Source organism: Orcinus orca, chromosome 1 (assembly GCF_937001465.1).
Source record: "Orcinus orca chromosome 1, mOrcOrc1.1, whole genome shotgun sequence".
NCBI lineage: Eukaryota > Metazoa > Chordata > Mammalia > Artiodactyla > Delphinidae > Orcinus > Orcinus orca.
In genome coordinates, this window is record NC_064559.1 from 14,620,431 (window position 1) to 14,640,200 (window position 19,770).

Consider the following 19,770-nt stretch of genomic DNA (forward strand, 5'->3'; position numbering starts at 1 on the left):
GTGTCATTGAAATCTATTATCTATTAGTACAGATATGTGTTTCTGGTGTGCACTGGGTGAGTCATGGGCATGGTTAGCTCTTGGTACCTAGCAGGTATTTTTAAAAATGTAATGAATGAATGAATGAATAAATGTCACAAAGGTAAACAGGTCACAATCCCTGCCCTTGAGGACATCACCATCTAGTGGGGGAGACAGAAATGCATACAGATAAACATAATACAAGGTTCTATATTTTACAATAGATACATGGGCGTCCACAGTGACTAATTTTGCCTGCGAAGACAAGTCCTTCACCAAGGAGGTGATATTTGAGCTGAGTTTTGAAGGCTTTCAAAGATGTACTGGGTAGAGAAGAGGCACATAGCAGATGCTCAGTGATTAACTCCTTTCGAATGTTCCAGCATAGCTCTGTACAAGTCTATATGGTCTTAAATGGTTCAAACCTTCCAGGTGCCTTTCAGTGTAAGAAAGAAAAGAATAGAGTATGGCCATAAATGAAGGATTCAACTAAGCAGGACAGTGGGAAGATTGTATTTGGAAAAAGGTTCAACAATGTCAAATATAAATCACACCAGTGGCTGCTGGGAAGACTATTATCACTGACTACATCTACTGGAAAGAAACTGTATCAAGAAGAGTGAAACACTAGATTGCCTATGCCGGTCAATGTAAGGAGAAGAAATTAAAAGGCCTGAGAGAGGGGAATTCTTCACTGAACACATAAGGGAAGTTCTACAGCTCTGGAACCTTTTAGTCTGTGAAAATTTCACCAAAGAGGAACAGAAAGCCAACATTCAACACAAATCTAGACTCTAGTGGAAATAGTCAAACATGTCACGTGGAGTTGGGCCAAACTAACATGTATGACTCTCACCTATAAAACCTTCCCTCCGCAGCCCTTTAGACTGCAAGCAAGATGTGAAAAGTGGTAGTAATAAAGAAAATGAACAAAAGGTGACTTTTCTCACCTTTAAGCAAGCATAGAAATATTGATTAGCCCTTAATTTCTGGAGGAATTAAAATTTAAGTTAAAATAATAAAAAATAAAATTTTGGGACTTCCCTGGTGGTGCAGTGGTTAAGAATCTGCCTGCCAATGCAGGGGACACAGGTTCGAGCCCTGGTGCTACTGAGCCCGCGTGCTGCAACTACTGAAGCCCGGGCACCTAGAGCCCATGCTCCGCAACAAGAGAGGCCACCACAATGAGAAGCCCACGCACTGCATTGAGGAGTAGCCCCCGCTCGCCACAACTAGAGAAAGCCCTCGTGCAGCAATGAAGACCCAATGCAGCCAAATAAATTTTTAATTTTCCTTTTTTTAAAAAAAAATAAAATAAAATTAGAGTAAGTTTAAAATCACTATGGCTACCTCTCTGGACTCACCCCCGACCATGACGTCACAATTCACATTCCAGAAACAGCCTCTTGTGTTTCTCTGCACACACAAATTGTTGCTCCAAAGCCTTTTGGAATGTTATTTCCTTTGCCTGAGTTACTTTCTCCCATCTCGCTTCTACCATCATTAACCAGCTAAAATCTATTCTACTTTCAAGACAAAGCTCAGATATTACCTCTAAAAAGTCTTTTCTGAATCCCAAGACTGTGGTATTCACCGCTGCTCTGTGCCCTTGTAATATTTTTCCCTGTTTGTGTCTTGGTAACCTATCAATTCTGCCAGTACAGGGTCTTATTTATATTTATGTTCATAGGGTCTCTAGCTATTCCTAGGACCTACCGGGCACCCAGAAAATAGTTCTTAAATGAATGAACAAATTGAAGAATATATTAAAGTGCTATTGGAGGATTTACTAAGTACTTTGATTAGATCTATGCCTCAGGAAGACAAATCTGGCAGCAAAGTGCAGGGTGGTTAGAGTGGGAAGACATCAGAATCAGAAGCAAGAAGAACTGGGGGCTATTAAAAGAGTTCAGGCAAGTGGCCATGAGGGTCTGGATTAAGGAGACGGCAGTGAGGACCATAAGGAAAGGGTCAATCTGATATACATTTTGGAAGTTAAATCAATGGAGCTTGGTGGCTGGCTGGTGAACAAGGGGGACAAATAATATTTTTAGTCTTTCTGTTATTCAGTAACCAATCAGCAGAAGAATAATGCCATTAATGAAAAGAAAGGAGTCTGGAATAAGAGTGACTTTGAAGAAAGGACTGGAGAAGGGAAGAAAGACAGCAAGAAGCTAATAAAATATCCAGACATAAAGTGATCAAAGGGGAAGAAAGGGGCCAGGAGGATGCAGATTCATTGAAGCTAAGGTTTGGGACAGCTTTAAGGAAAGTGTGGTCCAGAGGGAGAAAGCTGCAGTGAAGTCAAGAAAGATGTCAGGGAATTCCCTGGCTGTCTAGTGGTTAGGACTCCATGCTTCCACTTCAGGGGGCTTGAGTTCAATCCCTGGTCTCAGAATTAAGATGCCGCAAGCTGTGCGGTGTGGGAAAAAAAAAAAAAAAAAGTAAGCCTCAGTTATCTTAGCTCACAAATCCCAAGGCAACGGCTTTTGGGATTTAGGGTGCCAGGTTTAAATACAGCTCCTTCCAACAGTTTCCCCTCTTCCTATCCTGCCCTTGATTTTCCATTATGAAAATTCTTGGTTGAAACTTATCACTCAGTCAGTACACAACCTTGGGGATATTCCTTTATTTCATAGAACTTTTTAAGGAGCTATTTCAGTTGTGCCAAAAAATAGGAAAACAAGAAATATTTGGTCATTTGGAGCATATTTTTATGTCCAAATGAAACCAAATTATTTAAACAATTAAACATATCCAGGTAATTGGTTTAATCTCTTCTGAGCTATGCTGAGAAAAACGATCAGGGAAATAAAAAGGCTTTTATTTAAACAAGACATATGGAACAGACCAAGCTTCCTCTGCTAAAAGTTCCTCTTGTGTCGGGATTAGGTTTAGCTACAATAAAAGAAAACCTAAAATAACAGTAGCTAAAACATGTAAACATTTATTTTCTTATATAAAAGAAGTTCAGTTGTGGTAGTCCAATCTTAGATGGCAGCTACAGGAAGCAAAGGACACTCAAGCTCCTATCTCCATGCTCTGCCATAGTTCAAGTCACTTCCTGGTCTAAAATGGTTACAGGAGCTACAGCCATAATATCAAATTCCATGAAAAAAACAAAAAAGGGGAATGAAAGATTAGAACAGTTTTCCTTAGCTGTCTGTTCCTCTTTTAAGTAAACTTTCTGGAAATCCCTCCCAATAATTCCAACAATTTGTGCTCCATCTCAATGGCCAGCACATAATCATTTGGATCCACACAGTCAAGAGAAGTTGAGGAACTTCCTTAATATGGTAAAGGAAATAGTCAATCAAGCCCAGGAAGCACAGAGAGTTCCATACAGGAAAAACCCAAGGAGAAACACTCCAAGACACATATTCATCAAACTATCAAAAATTAAATACAAAGAAAAACTGTTAAAAGCAGCAAGGGAAAAACAACAAATAACGTACAAGGGAATCCCCATAACGTTAACAGCTGATCTTTCAGCAGAAACTCTGCAAGCCAGAACGGAGGGGCAGGACATATTTAAAGTGCTGAAAGGGAAGAACTTACAACCAAAATTACTCTACCCAGCAAGGATCTCATTCAGATTTGACAGAGAAATTAAAACCTTTACAGACAAGCAAAAGCTAAGAGAATTGAACACCACCAAACCAGCTCTACAACAAATGCTAAAGGAACTTCTCTGGGCAGGAAACACAAGAGAAGGAAAAGACCTACAATAACAAATGCATAACAATTTAAAAAATGGTAATAGGAACATACATATCAATAATTACCTTAAAAGTAAATGGATTAAATGCTCCAACCAAAAGACATAGACTGGCTGAATGTGTACAAAAACAGCACTCATATATATGCTGTCCACAAGAGACCCATTTCAGACCTAGGGACACATACAGACTGAAAGTGTTGGGGGTTGGAAAAAGATATTCCACACAAATGGAAGTCAAAAGAAAGCTGGAGTAACAATTCTCATATCAGACAAAATAGACTTTAAAATAAAGACTATTACAAGAGACAAAGAAGGACACAATATAATAATCAAGGGATCAATCCAAGAAGAAGATAATAACAATTGTTAATATTTATGCACCTAACAAAGGAGCACCTTGACATATAAGGCAAATGTTAACAGCCGTAAAAGGGGAAACCGACAGTAACACAACCATAGTAGGGGATTTTAACACCCCACTTTCACCAATGGACAGATCATCCAAAATGAAAATAAATAAGGAAACACAAGCTTTAAATGATACATTAAACAATATGGACTTAATTGACATTTATAGGACATTCCATCCAAAAACAACAGAATACACTTTCTTGTCAAGTGCTCATGAAACATTCTCCAGGATAGATCATATCTTGGGTCACAAATCAAGCCTCAGTAAATTTAAGAAAATTGAAATTGTATCAAGTATCATTTCCGACCACAACGCTATGAGACTAGATATCAATTACAGGAAAAAATCTGTAAACAATAAAAACACATGGAGGCTAAACAATACACTACTTAATAACCAAGAGATCACTGAAAAAATCAAGGAGGAAATCAAAAAATAACTAGAAACAAATGACAATGAAAACACGACGACCCAAATCCTATGGGATGCAGCAAAAGCAGTTTGAAGAGGGAAGTTTATAAGAATACAATCCTACCTCAAGAAACATCTCAAATAAACAACCTAACCTTACACCTAAAGCAATTAGAGAAAGAAGAACAGAAAAACCCCAATGTTAGCAGAAGGAAAGAAGTCATAAAGATCAAATCAGAAATAAATGGAAAAGAAATGAAAGAAACAATAGCAAAGATCAATAAAAGTAAAAGCTGGTTCTTTGAGAAGATAAACAAAATTGATAAACCATTAGCCAGACTCATCAAGAAAAAAAGAGAGAAGATTCAAATCGATAGAATTAGAAATGAAAAAGGAGAAGTAACAACTGACACTGCAGAAATACAAAGAATCATGAGAGATTACTACAAGCAACTCTATGCCAAGAAAATGGACAACCTGGAAGAAATGGACAAATTCTTAGAAAAGCATAACATTCCAAGCCTGAACCAGGAAAAATAGAAAATATAAACAGACTAATCACAAGTACTGAAATTGAAACTGTGGTTAAAAATCTTCCAACAGGGATTCCCTGGTGGCGCAGTGGTTGGGGGTCTGACTGCCGATGCAGGGGACACGGATTCATGCCCCGGTCTGGGAGGATCCCACATGCTGTGGGGCGGCTGGGCCCGTGAGCCATGGCCGCTGGGCCTGCGCGTCCGGAGCGTGTGCTCCGCAGCGGGAGGGGCCACAGCAGTGAGAGGCCCGCGTACCGCAAAAAAAAAAAAAAAATCTTCCAACAAACAGAACCCCAGGACCGGATGGCTTCACAGGCGAATTCTATCAAACATTTAGAGAAGAGCTAACACCTACCCTTCCCAAACTCTTCCAAAATATAGTAGAGGGAGGAACACTCCCAAACTCATTCTACGAGGCCACCATCACCCTGATACCAAAACCAGACAAAGATGTCACAAAGAAAACTACAGGCTAATATCACTGATGAACATAGATGCAAAACTCCTCAACAAAATACTAGCAAAAAGAAGCCAACAGCACATTAAAAGGATCATACACCATGATCAAATGAGATTTATCCCAGGAATGCAAGGATTCTTCAATATATGCAAATCAATCAATGTGATACACCATATTAACAAATTGAAGGAGAAAAACCATACGATCATCTCAATAGATGCAGAAAAAGCTTTGACAAAGTTTAACACCCATTTATGATAAAAACCATCCAGAAAGTAGGCATAGAGGGAACTTACCTCAACATAATAAAGGCCATATATGACAAACCCACAGCCAACATCGTTCTCAATGGTGAAATAATGAAACCATTTCCACTAAGATCAGGAACAAGACGAGGCTGCCCACTCTCACCACTATTATTCAACATAGTTTTGGAAGTTTTAGCCACAGCAATCAGAGAAGAAAAGGAAATAAAAGGAATCCAAATTGGAAAAGAAGAAGTAAAGCTGTCACTGTTTTCAGATGACATGATACTATACATAGAGAATCCTAAAGATGCTACCAGAAAACTACTAGAGCTAATCAATGATGTTGGTAAAGTAGTGGGATACAAAATTAATGCACAGAACTCTCTTGCATTCCTCTACACTAATGATGAAAAATCTGAAAGAGAAATTAAGGAAACACTCCATTTACTATTGCAACAGAAAGAATAAAACACCTTGGAATAAACCTACTTAAGGAGACAAAAGCCCTGTATGCAGAAAACTATAAGACACTGATGAAAGAAATTAAAGATGATACAAAGAGATGGAGAAATATACCACGTTCTTGGACTGGAAGAATCAACATCATGAAAATGACTCTACTACCCAAAGCAATCTACAGATTCAATGCAATCCCTATCAAACTACCACTGGCATGCTTCACAGATCTAGAACAAAAAATTTCACAATTTGTATGGAAACACAAAAGATCCCGAATAATCAAAACAATATTGAGAAAGAAAAACAGAGCTGGAGGAATCAGGCTCCCTGACTTCAGAGTATAGAACAAAGCTACAGTAATCAAAACAGCATGGTACTGGCACAAAAACAGAAATATAGATCAATGGAACAGGATAGAAAGCCCAGAGATAAACCCACGCACATATGGTCACCTTATCTTTGATAAAGGAGGCAAGAGTATACAATGGAGAAAAGACAGCCTCTTCAACAAGTGGTGCTGGGAAAACTGGACAACTACATTTAAAAGAATGAAATTAGAACACTCCCTAACACCATACACAAAAATAAATTCAAAATTGATTAAAGACCTAAATGTAAGGCCAGAGACTATCAAACTCTTAGAGGAAAACATAGACAGAACACTCTATGACATAAATCACAGCAAGAGCCTATTTGACCCACCTCCTAGAGAAATGGAAATAAAAACAAAAATAAACAAATGGGACCTAATGAAACCTAAAACTTTTGCACAGCAAAGGAACCATAAACAAGATGAAAAGACCACCTTCAGAATGGGAGAAAATTTTTGCAAATGAAGCAGCTGACAAAGGATTAATCTCCAAAATTTACAAGCAGCTCATGCAGCTCAATATCAAAAAGACAAACAACTGAATCCAAAAATGGGCAGAAGACCTAAATAGACATTTCTCCAAAGAAGATATACAGATTGCCAACAAACAGATGAAAGAATTCTCAACATCACTAATGATTAGAGAAATGCAAATCAAAACTACAATGAGGTATCACCTCACACTGGTCAGAATGGCCATCATCAAAAAATCTACAAACCATATATGCTGGAGAGGGGGTGGAGAAAAGGGAACCCTCTTGCACTGTTGGTGGGAATGTAAATTGATACAGCCACTATGGAGAACAGTGTGAAGGTTCTTTACAAAACTAAAAATAGAACTACCATATGACCCAGGAATCCCACTAATGGGCATATACCCTGAGGAAAGAAAACCCGTAATTCAAAAAGAGTCATGTACCACAATGTTCATTGCAGCTCCATTCCCAATAGCCAGAACATGGAATCAACCTAAGTGTCCATTGACAGATGAATGGATAAAGATGTGGCACATATATACAATGGAATATTACTCAGCCATGAAAAGAAATGAAATTGAGTTAATTGTAGTGAGCTGGATGGATCTAGAGTCTGTCATACAGAGTGAGTCAGAAAGAGAAAAACAAATACTGTATGCTAACACATATATATGGAATCTAAAAAAAACCAAAAAGGTTATGAAGAACCTAAGGGCTGGACAGGAATAAAGATGCAGACACAGAGAATGGACTTGGGGACACAGGGTGGGGGAAGGGTAAGCTGGGACGAAGTGAGAGAGTGGCATGGACATATATATACTACCAAATGTAAAATAGATGTCTAGTGGGAAGCAGCCGCATAGCACAGGGAGATCAGCTCAGTGCTTTGTGATCACCTAGAGGGGTGGGATGGGAGGGGGAGGGAGACGCAAGAGAGAGGAGATATGGGGATATATGTATATGTATAGCTGATTCACCTTGTTATAAAGCAGAAAGTAACACACCACTGTAAAGCAATTATACTCCAATAAAGATGTTAAAAAAAATATATATATATATAACGGCCAATTAAAGCTAAAAAAAATAGTGGTTGAGAAATGTAGTTTGCTTTTAAATCTGGGCACATAGCTGCCCCAGTAATATAGGGGTTATTTTGTAAAAATGAGGAGGGGGGGATGGCTAATGGGCCACAAGTAATCTCTTCCACATGTCGTCTCATTGTTTTAAATATGGTGGCTTATTTACCTGAAGTCCTAAATGCATTAAGTTCAAGAATATGGAGACTTATATGTGGAATTAAAGAAAACAAAAACAAAGAAAGAGCTGTTAGACAACATAGTGGTGGTTGCCAGAGGGAGGGGTGGAGGGGATGGGGAAAAAGGATGAAGGGAGTCAAAGGGTAAAACTTCCAGCCGTAAAATGAATAAATCACAGGGGATGTAATGTACAGCATGGTGACTATAGTTAATAACAGTGTAATAACACTGTAACTTAATATTTGTAAGTTGCTAAGAGAGTAGATCTTAAAAGTTCTCATCACAAGAAAAAAAATGTAACTATGTATGGTGGTGGAGTTTAACTGGACTTATTGAGATGATCATTTCACAATATATACATATTGAATCATTATGTTGTACACCGGAAACTAATATAATGTTATATGTCAATTATGTCTCAAAAAAAGTAATCAATAGCACACACACACAAAAGAAGATGGAGACTTAAAAGCACTATAGCACTTAGATTTTTTAGCTGAGTATGTTAATATCTTCCTTTCTTATGCTATTATAAAGTACATTTTGGCCCACTATAAATATTGGAAAATATTGAAAATATAAATATATTTTCTTGTATTCAAAAAAGCAATAAATGTTGCTTTTGTTAAGTGAAGTTAGTTTTTTCGTGATTGGTAAATGCCAGCAAAACAAACTCTTCTTTTTCTTTCTAAAATATTTCTCCTTAAGCCAGAGTTAAAGACAAAGATTGCCATAGCTAGCCTCTGTGGCTGTTAGAAAAAGAATCTACTACTGAAGTGAGGTTACAAATTTTCTGCCAAGGAAACAAAGTTTGGCTCATCTGTAAGTTGGATAATCACTTGTGACTTCCCCCTTACTAAATGCAATCACCTCTTCTCAGCCTTCCCTGACCTTAAATTCTTTATTGAATTCAACACAGTAGATTCACCTGTTCATGAAATTTTCTTTTCCTTCCCTTGGCCTCTGTGACATGGTGCTACTATGTACGGTTTATTTCTTTGACTGCTTCTTTTCAATCTCCTTTTCTAGAGCTTCTTCCTCCATGCACCCCTAAAAACGTAATCCTCCCATCTTGTTTCCAGGACCCAGTCCTTCTCTTACTCCATGTAGAGTTCAGTGACACTTTCATCCCCACCCTTCAATATAACTCCTGTGGATGGCCTCTCTAATCCCACATTTCTAACTTCTGTTTATAAAAACCATGTTTGTTTGTTTGTTTTTTTGTTTTAACCTAGATCTTCCATAGACACTTCGAATTCAACAACTCCGATACTGAATTCAGCTTATTCCTATCTGCACCCTAATCCATTCCCCCTTTTGCCTTCTCCCTCTTGGTTGCTGACATGACACTGCCATCTCTCCAGTTCTTTAGACAGAACACCTCAACATCATCTTGAGTCTCGTCTTCCCTCCCCACCATCCATATCTAATCATATACCAAAAATCCATTGATTCCAGCTCCAGAATCATTTTCATTGCCATTACTTTTCATCTAGAATAATGTTATGTTATCTTGAGGTGTCTCTCTGCTGTCGGTCATGCCACGTACTGCTACCCATCATGTCCTACCTTTCTAAAAAAAATCTTCAATTGGCTACACCTTGCACAGAGAATAAAGTTCAGATTCTAGTATTTGGACTTTGAAGTTCTCGCTAATGTGGAACCAATCTGTTTATCGCCTTTCATACCTCTTTCCCCACTACTCCCTTTCCACAGGACAAGCCTAGGAATCAAAATGAATCTCCCCCTTATTTCTCCCACAGCACTTTATGAGCACCGGAAGTCACCCATGGTACTCATCACACTCTGCTTTTTAGAGCTATTTGGGCTTGTCTGTTTCCCTGGTTAGGCAGTGAGTCTCTGGAGGACTCATTCTTATCACCTCCCTGTGCTCACAACAGTATCTTTAGTGTAGTAAGATAGATGTTATCCTCCGTGGATGTTTGCTGAAGAAAAACGAGTTGTGTACAGCCTTTGCTTCCGCTCACAGAATTCAGAGTTCAGTTCAAGGATGACCCTCAGCACAGCTATGACATAAGGCTTCAGTGCTTCAAGATATTCCCTTTTTCCGCTCTCCTTTATTTCACTTACAGATGCTCAGTGCCTTCTTGTTCACTCCTGCCCACCCAGTACCCTTAGTAGGGTGTCTACATAGACCCGTCCTTTTGAGCAACTCCAATGCCGAGAACTTTTCCTTCCCATTTTCTTACCAAAACCTACACATCCCTGAGATGGGCTTCAGACTCCATTCTTCTCATTTCATAGCTCAAGGGACTAAGGCCCAGCAAGGTGATATGAATTGCCCAAGTTCATGTGACCTATGAGGAGGCCTAGCTGAGACAGAATCAGGTCTCTTGACTCCAAGTCCATTGCTCTTTTTTTCACACTTTGCTGCCCACCCTGTCTCTCAACACCTTCAGCCTCTGGCTGCTGTTAAAAGACTGGCAAGGCCAAGCCTCTAATGCTCAGCGAGTATCTCTCTTTTAAAGACAGTTATCCATGCTCTAACTCACAATAACAGATATCGGAGAGAGTTCACATTAGTCCCCTCTTGCGATTGTTTGGTCACAGTCTCTTCCTAGCTTCTGAAGTCAAACCTTAGAGAGACACTGTCTAGGCTGGGATATGGAAAGCCTGCCCATTTTCTGCAATGTGCTTTCGTATGGCTGTGTGGTTAGTGATATTCACTGTGTAACACAATCCTCCCACGCCCCACAGAAACCATGGCAGCGGAACTCCAGAGGCATCCCCCTGCCGCTTTAGAACTTCCCCGGGGGGGAAGAGTTCAGTTCATGAATATGAGGTAATTTCTGTGAAGGGTATTTAAAGTCCTTAAAAACATTCATGAATGAGTCTTTTCAGTACTACTTGGAAGGAAGTCAGGGATTTCACCATTGAAACCGAGCAGTAATGAAATTCAATGTCCCCCACGCAAGAGATATGAATGCCTCAGGGCAGAACAAAGACCAGCTGAATCAGCGAAGGGCAGTTACTTCCACAAAATGCATTTACCTGAATAGGAACTTGAAGGGTTTTCAAGGAATGACACTGTGTCTTTTCCAAAAGTATCATGTGTTCTTTAGTCATCATGTAAAACTAAGAATCTAAATTAAAATTTTATTCTAGTTTGGTCTTGGCGCCAAATTTTACGGTTTAATCATCAGGGCTGGATGATGTGAGGAAGCACTGCATTTTTTCAGATGGAAAAAGGAAGCAGTGAAAGCTTGCCTTTTCTACAGGTTTTGATTTTAGAATTATAGCTTTCTGATGCTGAAGGAACTTTGTAGCACATCTAAACCAACCATATATTTTAGAGGTAAAGAACTGGTCCCTGTTCATCTGATAACATAGAAATTATCCTATTTTATGAAAATCATTCTACTTTAGAAACAGGAATTAATGAAGTAGGAATCTGGGCACTAAATCACAGTTGTTATATTACTAGGACTGAGTGGGCACACAGATCTGACAGAAATGAATGCTCTGGACTTCATCTATTTGCCTTCAATTTATTTCCATCCCATTTTTCTGTTGTACAAAGTAGACGACCACTTTAGGTTTCCTTTGGAAAGTTTGTGTCTACATTTCTTTATGCTAACATTAAAATAATTCCTTTGGGCAACAAAAATTAATCCATTGATCTGAGAAAGAAATGGAAAATTTTATTTGAGCCACATTTCAGGATTATAACCCGGGAAGAGCATCTCAGAAAGCTCTGAGAACTGTTCCGCCAGTTAGAAGTCCAGGCACAGTTATATAAGTGTTTTTTGAGACAGAAGACTGTACATCAAATGACGTATTATTGACAGTTTACATAATCCAGATCTAAGTGCCATGTGACCCCTTACAAGATCAAGAAGGAATGTTATCTTTTTTGGTTTTTACTTTTTAGAAAAATCATTTAAATGGACTTAAAGAGTCTTCTCAGAGACACACAGATAAATTTCTTCGTTAAAAAAATGAGATAAGACACACTTTTTCAGGATGGCATTGTGACTACCTAATTGGACAATGTGTGGAAAAATACTCTAAAAAATATATAGTGCTTTGTAAAAGAAGCAGGTTGTTCTATTTACTTTATGTACACATTCCATTTATTCCTCCAGCAAATATTTATTGACCTATGTGCCACATCTTGTGCTATACACAGGATATAAAGGGCACGAAATGACATCCCAGCCTTCAGGAGCTTATAATGAAGTCTGTTCCTGGTCTTGGCAACCCTCCACCTCCACCCCAGCAAAACAAAGCAAAAAAAACACAACTAGGTGAGGTTCCCTCTTATGTTGTCACAGCACTTTGAACTTACTTCTTTCGTTCCTGGCATTATCACAATTTGAGTTAAATAGGTGAGTAAATAATCGCTTACTACCCGTGTCAGGCACTAGAATTTTGAGCTCCATGGAACAAGTATTTCATCTCTTTTGTTCTCTGCTTTATACTCAACGCCTTGCGTGGCTGACATAGAAAAGAGGAGCAATGTATTTGTTGAATGGATGGGTGAACGAATGAATGAAAGGGAAAATGCATGTCGAAAACATGACTACAATACCGTATAACACGTTCTATATTAGGCGTGCACAGGATGACAAGAGGATTTACAGGAGGAGCATTTAAAGCTAGGCTTGACGGGGCTGATTTCCAGAAGGGAAATTAATCTTTTCAGATTCAGATACTAGCGTGATACTGTCCCCCACTGGCCTGCCAGTAGCTTAACAGGGATTATTCTCTGAAATATCAAGATCATGCCAATAGTAGGACGTCAAGAAGCTCGGTTAAATGAATCAAAGGCCGGCGCGGACAACGTCCAATTAGATCATCTCTGGCTAACAGCCAGAATGAATAAAAGGGATCAATCCCGGGTGCAAGCGCAGAACTGTGACTAAAGCCGGCTCCCAGCCTCCGCTTCAACGTTAGACACCCCGCTGGCCGCCGCTGGTCATGTGACCCGGGCCGCTGCAGCCTGGGCACCTGGGCCGTCCCGCGCATGCGCAGTGCCCGGGCGGCGGACCCGAGGGTGCTGACAGCTTCCGGTTTTGTTTCCCCGTCCCTGCGTGGCGAAAGCTCTTCAGGCTCCGCGGTGGCGGCTGTAGCGGCGGCGGGGGGGCGGGGGGCAGGGCGTGGTGAGGTAAGGTGAATGCCCGAACAGGGTTCCCCGGAGCCATGGCTTGCTCCATTGTCCAGTTCTGCACCTTCCAGGACCTCCAGGCCGCCCGGGACTTCCTCTTCCCTCGTCTGCGGGAGGAGAACCCCAGCTGCACCGTCAGGAGGGACCCCAGTAAGTGCCCCCGCCTCGCTGCTCCCTTCCCCGCCTCCGCCCGCAGGACCTGCTCGGCTGCGTCGGGCCTCCCACCCGCTCCGCCCCTTCTACCCCACGGCTCCTAGTTGCCCCCGCGCCTCCCTTGTTCTCTCTGCGCGGATCCCTTGCCCTCCTCGTCCTGAAGCCGCCTCCGCCCGCCCTGGCTGCGTCGTTGCTGTCTTCCTCTCGCCTAAGCCACTCCGCCCTCTGGCAGTACACTGCGTCTTGCTTCATCTGGTCTCTACCTATCCCACTTCCCCACGCCCAACTCCTACTTGTCTCTCCTCCATCTTCCCTCCCTCCAGCCCGGGGTCCCCTGTTAACACTCTGCCTGCTCCGCGATCGCATCCTCCTCCCCATTCCTTGCCAGCTGTCAGCGCTCTAGCCTCGTTTTTCCTCAACCCCTACGCTCCTCTATGCCTGGGACTGTGGCCTTCTGCTACCTCCCCTCCCGAAAGGGTTTATCATCGCCCACACTCTCCCTTCTTCCCTCCCCTTTTCTCCCATTCAGATTTAGAGAATAAGTGATTGACAAGTGAGAGACTCCTAAGGTGGCGAGTAGGCGGCTCTCAACAAAGGAAAATAACCTGTCGGGGAGCGAGAATCCGCATCAGGAACTAAAGTTACAGTAGCATGGCCGTGAAAAGTTAATTTGCTTTATTGAGATGAGAAACCGTCCGCCTTTTATTATCATCAAACAGTGTGACTTGTCCACGTAGTATAAGATCCCAAGTCTGGTTTATTGGCTACTGCATAGTTCCTCAGAATTTCCTACATTTCTCCTATGGAAACGGTGTGTTTTTTTGTGTTTGGTTTCTTCGTATTTCCGCTCTACTACAAAGCCATATGTCCAAAGCACATTTGGCTTTGCAGTATAGTGCTTTTACTTTGTGCTCTACTGGAATGGTGATGAAAGGCCCACTAACTAAGCTCCTCCCCTTTTTTAAAATTTAGAAGATATCAAATCAAACCTACTTATGAATATTTACTCTGTGCCAGTCAGTAGTGCTGCACATCCAATACGGTTGGTGGTCTCTGCCATCTAAGAGCTTGTAATTTGCTGGGACAAGTAAATTAACCCCTTGTTAATTTATATATATATCTCAGTATAGCGTGATTATATATATATATGGCACTAGGGGATACTTCCTTGAATTGGAGGTACTTAGGCCTACCTTTGAAGTAGTAGTTAGATGAATAAGGGAGAGGTAATAGCATATGCAGAGGAAGGGAGGCCTGAAATGGCATGCTATTTAGAGAGCTAAGAAAGGCTGAATGGCTGAAGAGGAGAATATGAGGGAAATGGTTGCGGGGGTGAGCTGTAAAGGTAATAAGGAGCTTGATCCCAAGCCTTCTGAAAGGAGTGGGATGCATCTGAAAGACATTAAGCAGAGGAGTGACGTGGTCAGATTGTACTTAATGTAATCAACAAAGTTTTGAATACCTGTTTTGTGCTTTGACAGCAGTGTGGAGGAGAGATAGGAAGCAGGGAAATTGGTTGGGAGGCTATTCCAATGATCCATGCAGAAGTGACGCGAGCTGGAACTAAAGTAGCTTCAGCAGGACTTGAGAGCAGGAGCTAGATTAGAAAGATATTAAGGAGGTAGAGTCTACAGGACCTAATGAAGATCTGGTGCTAGGGGTTGTAGCTGGTGAGGGAGAGGGAGTGCAGGATGCCTTTGGCTTTTGGCTCGGGCAAGGGTTTCTCATGAAGGGGAATGAAGGAAATAGGTTTTGGACCTTTTTCATCTTAAATGTTTGCAGTTTGTCCAGTTTTAAATGTATGCAGTGAGTCCAGTAGAACAGGTCTAAAACTTAGTAAGTTTCACTGGGCCAGAGGCATTAATTTGGGAGTTACCAGCAAAACGTGTCAGTCAGTCTCAAGGGTTATGAATGTAGTGAAACGAATGCAGGACTGAAGATGTAACCGTAGAGGAGCACTGAAGTTTTAAGAGTCAAATAGAGATTAATGGGAAGAAGGCTGAGAAAGAGTAACAGAAAGAGAAGAAACCCAGGTGAGAGTAATGCCCCAGAATTGAGAGAGGCTTTGATGAAGGGAAGAGTGGTCAGCAGTTGCAAATGCAGCAGAGGTCAGCTAGGATAAGAATGGAAAAGGGCTCATTGGCTTTGGGAAGGTGGAGGTGACTGGGACCTTAGGACAGCTTCAGTGGAAGGGTTGGGGGCAGAAAGCATATTACCAGATATTGAGGAGTTAAAAAGTGAAGTTGCCTATTTCAAGGAGCCAGGTTGTGAAGGATGGTGAACACAGGACTGTAGACAGGGGATGTAGAGCATGGACACATTTTCTCTATCCCATTCCCACTCCCCTGGTCCAGGCCACCATCTTCTCTCACCTGGGCAATGGCACTAGTCTTCTTTTAACAGATCTTCCTGCTTCTACTCTTGGTTTCTTTTCTTTCTTTCTTTTTTTTTCTTCTATATATAATAGTTTGCATCTACTAATCCCTAACTCCCAGTCCTTTCCTTCCCCACTGCCCCCCATGACAACCACAAGTCTATTCTCTATATCTGTAAGTCTGTTTTTGTTTTGTAGATATGTTCATTTGTGTCATATTTTAGATTCCACATATAAGTGATATCATGTGGTATTTGTCCTTCTCTTTCTGACTTACTTCACTTAGTATGATAATTTCTAGGTCCATCCATGTTGCTGCAAATGGCATTATTTCATTCTTTTTAATGGCTGAGTAATATTCCATTGTATATATAAATACATACCACATCTTCTTTATCCATTCATCTGTCAGTGGACAATTAGGTTGTTTCCTTGTCTTGGCTATTGTAGGCAGTGCTGCTATGAACATAGGGGTGCATGTATCTTTTCAAATTATAGTTTGGTCTGGGTAAATGCCCAGGAGTGGGACTGCTGGATCATATGGCAACTCTATGTTTAGTTTTTTGAGGAACCTCCATACTGTTTTCCATAGTGGCTGCCCCAATTTACATCCCCACCAACAGTGTAGGAGGGTTTCTTTTTCTCCACACCCTCTCCAGCATTTATTATTTGTAGACTTTTTAATGGTTTCTTGTAATTTGTAGACTTTTTAATGGTTTCTTATGGTTTGTTCCCAAAAGCAGTCAGAGTGAACTTTTAAAGACAACATAATCATAACAGTCCTCTCTCTGTAACCCTCTGTGTCTTTCAATTGCACTTAATATAAAATCCAGAGTTCTCAAATGGCTTACAAGGCCCTTGAGGCCCTGCTTCCTGCCACTTCTTGCAACTCATACTCTTCTCTCCTCATTTCTTACACTTCATACACACTTTCTGGTTGTTAAACCAGTCAAGCCCATTCGTGCCTGAGGCCTTTGTCCTTGCTCTTGTCCCTGCGTTGGATATTCTGTGCAGGTCCTTGCGTCCTCGGTGCACCTTGTTCAAGTCTCAACATCTCAGGGAGGCCTTTTCTGACCATCCAATCTAAAACAGTCACCCCTACTCCCTTGTTCTCATTTGTTACTCGAAATCATTTCATCTTGTTAATTTTTCATCACCAAGCCTATACTGTCCAGTATGGTAGTCTCTAGCCAGAACTAGCTGTTGAAATGTGGCAAGCGCTACTGAGGAACTGAATTTTTAATTTTAGTTAGTTTTAATTAATTTAAATTTAAATAGTCAGATATGGCTAGTGGCTACCACATTGCATGGCACATTTATAAATGCTAAAATTTAGGTACCAACAGATTGAATACTTGTCCAAGGTCACACAATGAAGGGTAGCCTTAGGCTATGAACTTGATCCAGGCATTTGGGAATATAATCATACCCCAGACATCTAGATTAATTTATAATATGCCTATGGGTTTGCAAATATGATTTAATTTATTATCCTTTTAAATAAAATTCTTAGGCATATGTGTGTTGGTATTATTGTGGCTACCAGCGATTCAAGTAGAAAAAAAGTGGAGAAAGAACCTCTTTACCGGTGAGCCCCTTTGCCAAATCTGTATTTTACAGTTAGAATGGTGCTTGAATTCAGAAATGAAAATCAGAAAAATAGCTTGTCCTATTGTAGATGGTTTACTTGGAATTCTTGAAATGACTGGGACTACAGATTTCAGTACTCACTCCAGGCATCTTTTACAAAACATCAGGCTTTGGAAAGCTCATCATTAAGAAAACCTGAACCTAAACTTTTGTGAGGGTGAAAATTTAGAGTAAAAATGAAGTTATGGTGGTGTTTTGCTTTGCTTTTCTTCACTTTTTTTATTAGTGTTGTAAATGATTACTTTATTGGGCAGTAGAAATCATGAGATCATTTTATTTAGCTTATATAGTTTTAATTTCTTATACTAGCTCATCTTTAGAGGCTATATAAGGCAACTGATAATTTTGAAGACTTATCTATTAGTTTAATAATTTTTTAATTTTAATATGGATAGCTGCCATTGACATAGTGATACCTAGTACCTGGGCACCCAGATCTCAGTACTACTCTTCTATATTTGAATTCTCAGAGAATAACAGTATGACTTTACGTTACTTTGTATCATCAATTATAAAATGAGACTGTCTTCTATTGCTTTAAAAGAGGTCTTGAACCCTACTATTTCTCAGTGTTTACATTAGTGATAAATATTTATAATTGGTTCTACTCAATCTAGTGCTATCTATTTAGACATAAAATTTGGTCTCATACTTTGAAATTTTGGAGATGGGCAATAGTATGTGTCCGCACCTGGCCTACAGTGACATAATTTCCAGGGAGATTGGATTTCTATACCAGAGCCGTCTGATATTTATAATTGAGTTAGGTGAAAGAAAGGAGAGAAGGAAGGAAGGAAAGAAAGAAAGACATGTACAGAGAGGGAGAATCAAAATATTTGGAGGTAATTTAAGTATAATATTGTGGATCTATTAATTTACCTAATAGTAAAATAATTTTCTGTTGCCATACTAATGAGGTAGAGCAGGTTTCCCTCTTGCCTCTTTTATCAGAAAGATGGAAGAAGGTAAAGCATACAGAGGATTACCTTGGAGTCATCAATTAAAGTCACGTTTTTGTCCAATCACTGAGAAAAGTATGCTTTTTAGGATAACCTAAAATCATGGAATCACTTTGGGATATTATAAATGGTGTAAAGTACCCACTTTTTTATACTGAGTGAAAATGCTTTCTTTTGTTTGTGACCATAGTGGGGAGAGAAAAGTAATCTGAAAGTAGAATATTTATAGGAATTTCAGAAAATTTATAGAGGTATTGGATTTCATTAGCTATTTAAAATTGGAAGAGGATCTTAGAGATAAATTTTTGTCCATGACAAAAGTGACACATGAACAGTCTAATTCCTATATTCAGCTAATATTTATTGAGCACGTACTATGTACAAAGTAGTCTTAAAGGTAAATAAAATAGGTCCCTCTCCTCAAGGAGCGTTCAGCCAGTAAATGAGTGTTAGAGGTGTTATGCTATAATTTGATACATGATAGTTGGAGAATGAAGGAGTGTTGGTTCACGCTGTTTAGGGGACTTAGGAAAGTCTTCACAGAGGAACTGATATTTTCACCATGTCTTAATAGTTGTCCATCAGGTGGAGAGAAAATGGTCAGGCAAGGGATGTGAAACAGCACGGGGTTCAGAAAGATGCAGATAGTAAATTCTGGTGGAAGAGTGGGATATGGTGGGATAAAGCTGGAGAGATTGGCAGAGAAGTTTAGATTTTACACAGTAGCAAGGAAGTAAGACTACCTTGGGGATTACAGGGAAATTTGCTAAAGTTTACTTGGGAACAGATAGTTTTAAGTAGGTCAGCTTCCAGATGCACCTATATAAGTGCCAACTTTCCCACCGTACCTTCTCCTGTTTACTAAACAAAGGCTCACCTCTCACACATTTCAAATATTATTATAGTAAGTTGCTTCCAAGGCATTTTAAAAAACCTCCCCTTTAAGGCACCGTAAACTCCCCCATCCATCAACAAGAGACTTCCAAATAATTTTTGCTATTTATGTTTAATAATTATTTGTCAACATTTGTGATAATGTATGTTGTTTTTCTCAGTTATCTGCTTCTAATAATAATTGCAATAAGTCAAGTAAAAAAAAACCTAATACTTAGAGCCTTTGATCCCAAGAAAACTGC

General features: G+C 40.0%; 1 protein-coding gene across 2 annotated transcripts in view; it reads left to right on the top strand.

Moving 5' to 3' along the window:
• Positions 1-13,417: 13,417 nt before the first annotated feature.
• Positions 13,418-19,770, top strand: part of RAB3GAP2 (RAB3 GTPase activating non-catalytic protein subunit 2) — a 90,285-nt gene continuing 83,932 nt past the window's right edge. Inside the window, exon 1 of one of the 2 annotated variants that reach the window (XM_033430450.2) lies at positions 13,418-13,648. In XM_033430450.2, the coding sequence (XP_033286341.1) occupies positions 13,534-13,648 (115 nt within the window). In that variant the 5' untranslated portion in view covers positions 13,418-13,533. The remainder of the gene's footprint in view (positions 13,649-19,770) is intronic. The other variant, XM_004271021.4, reaches the window with a different exon arrangement.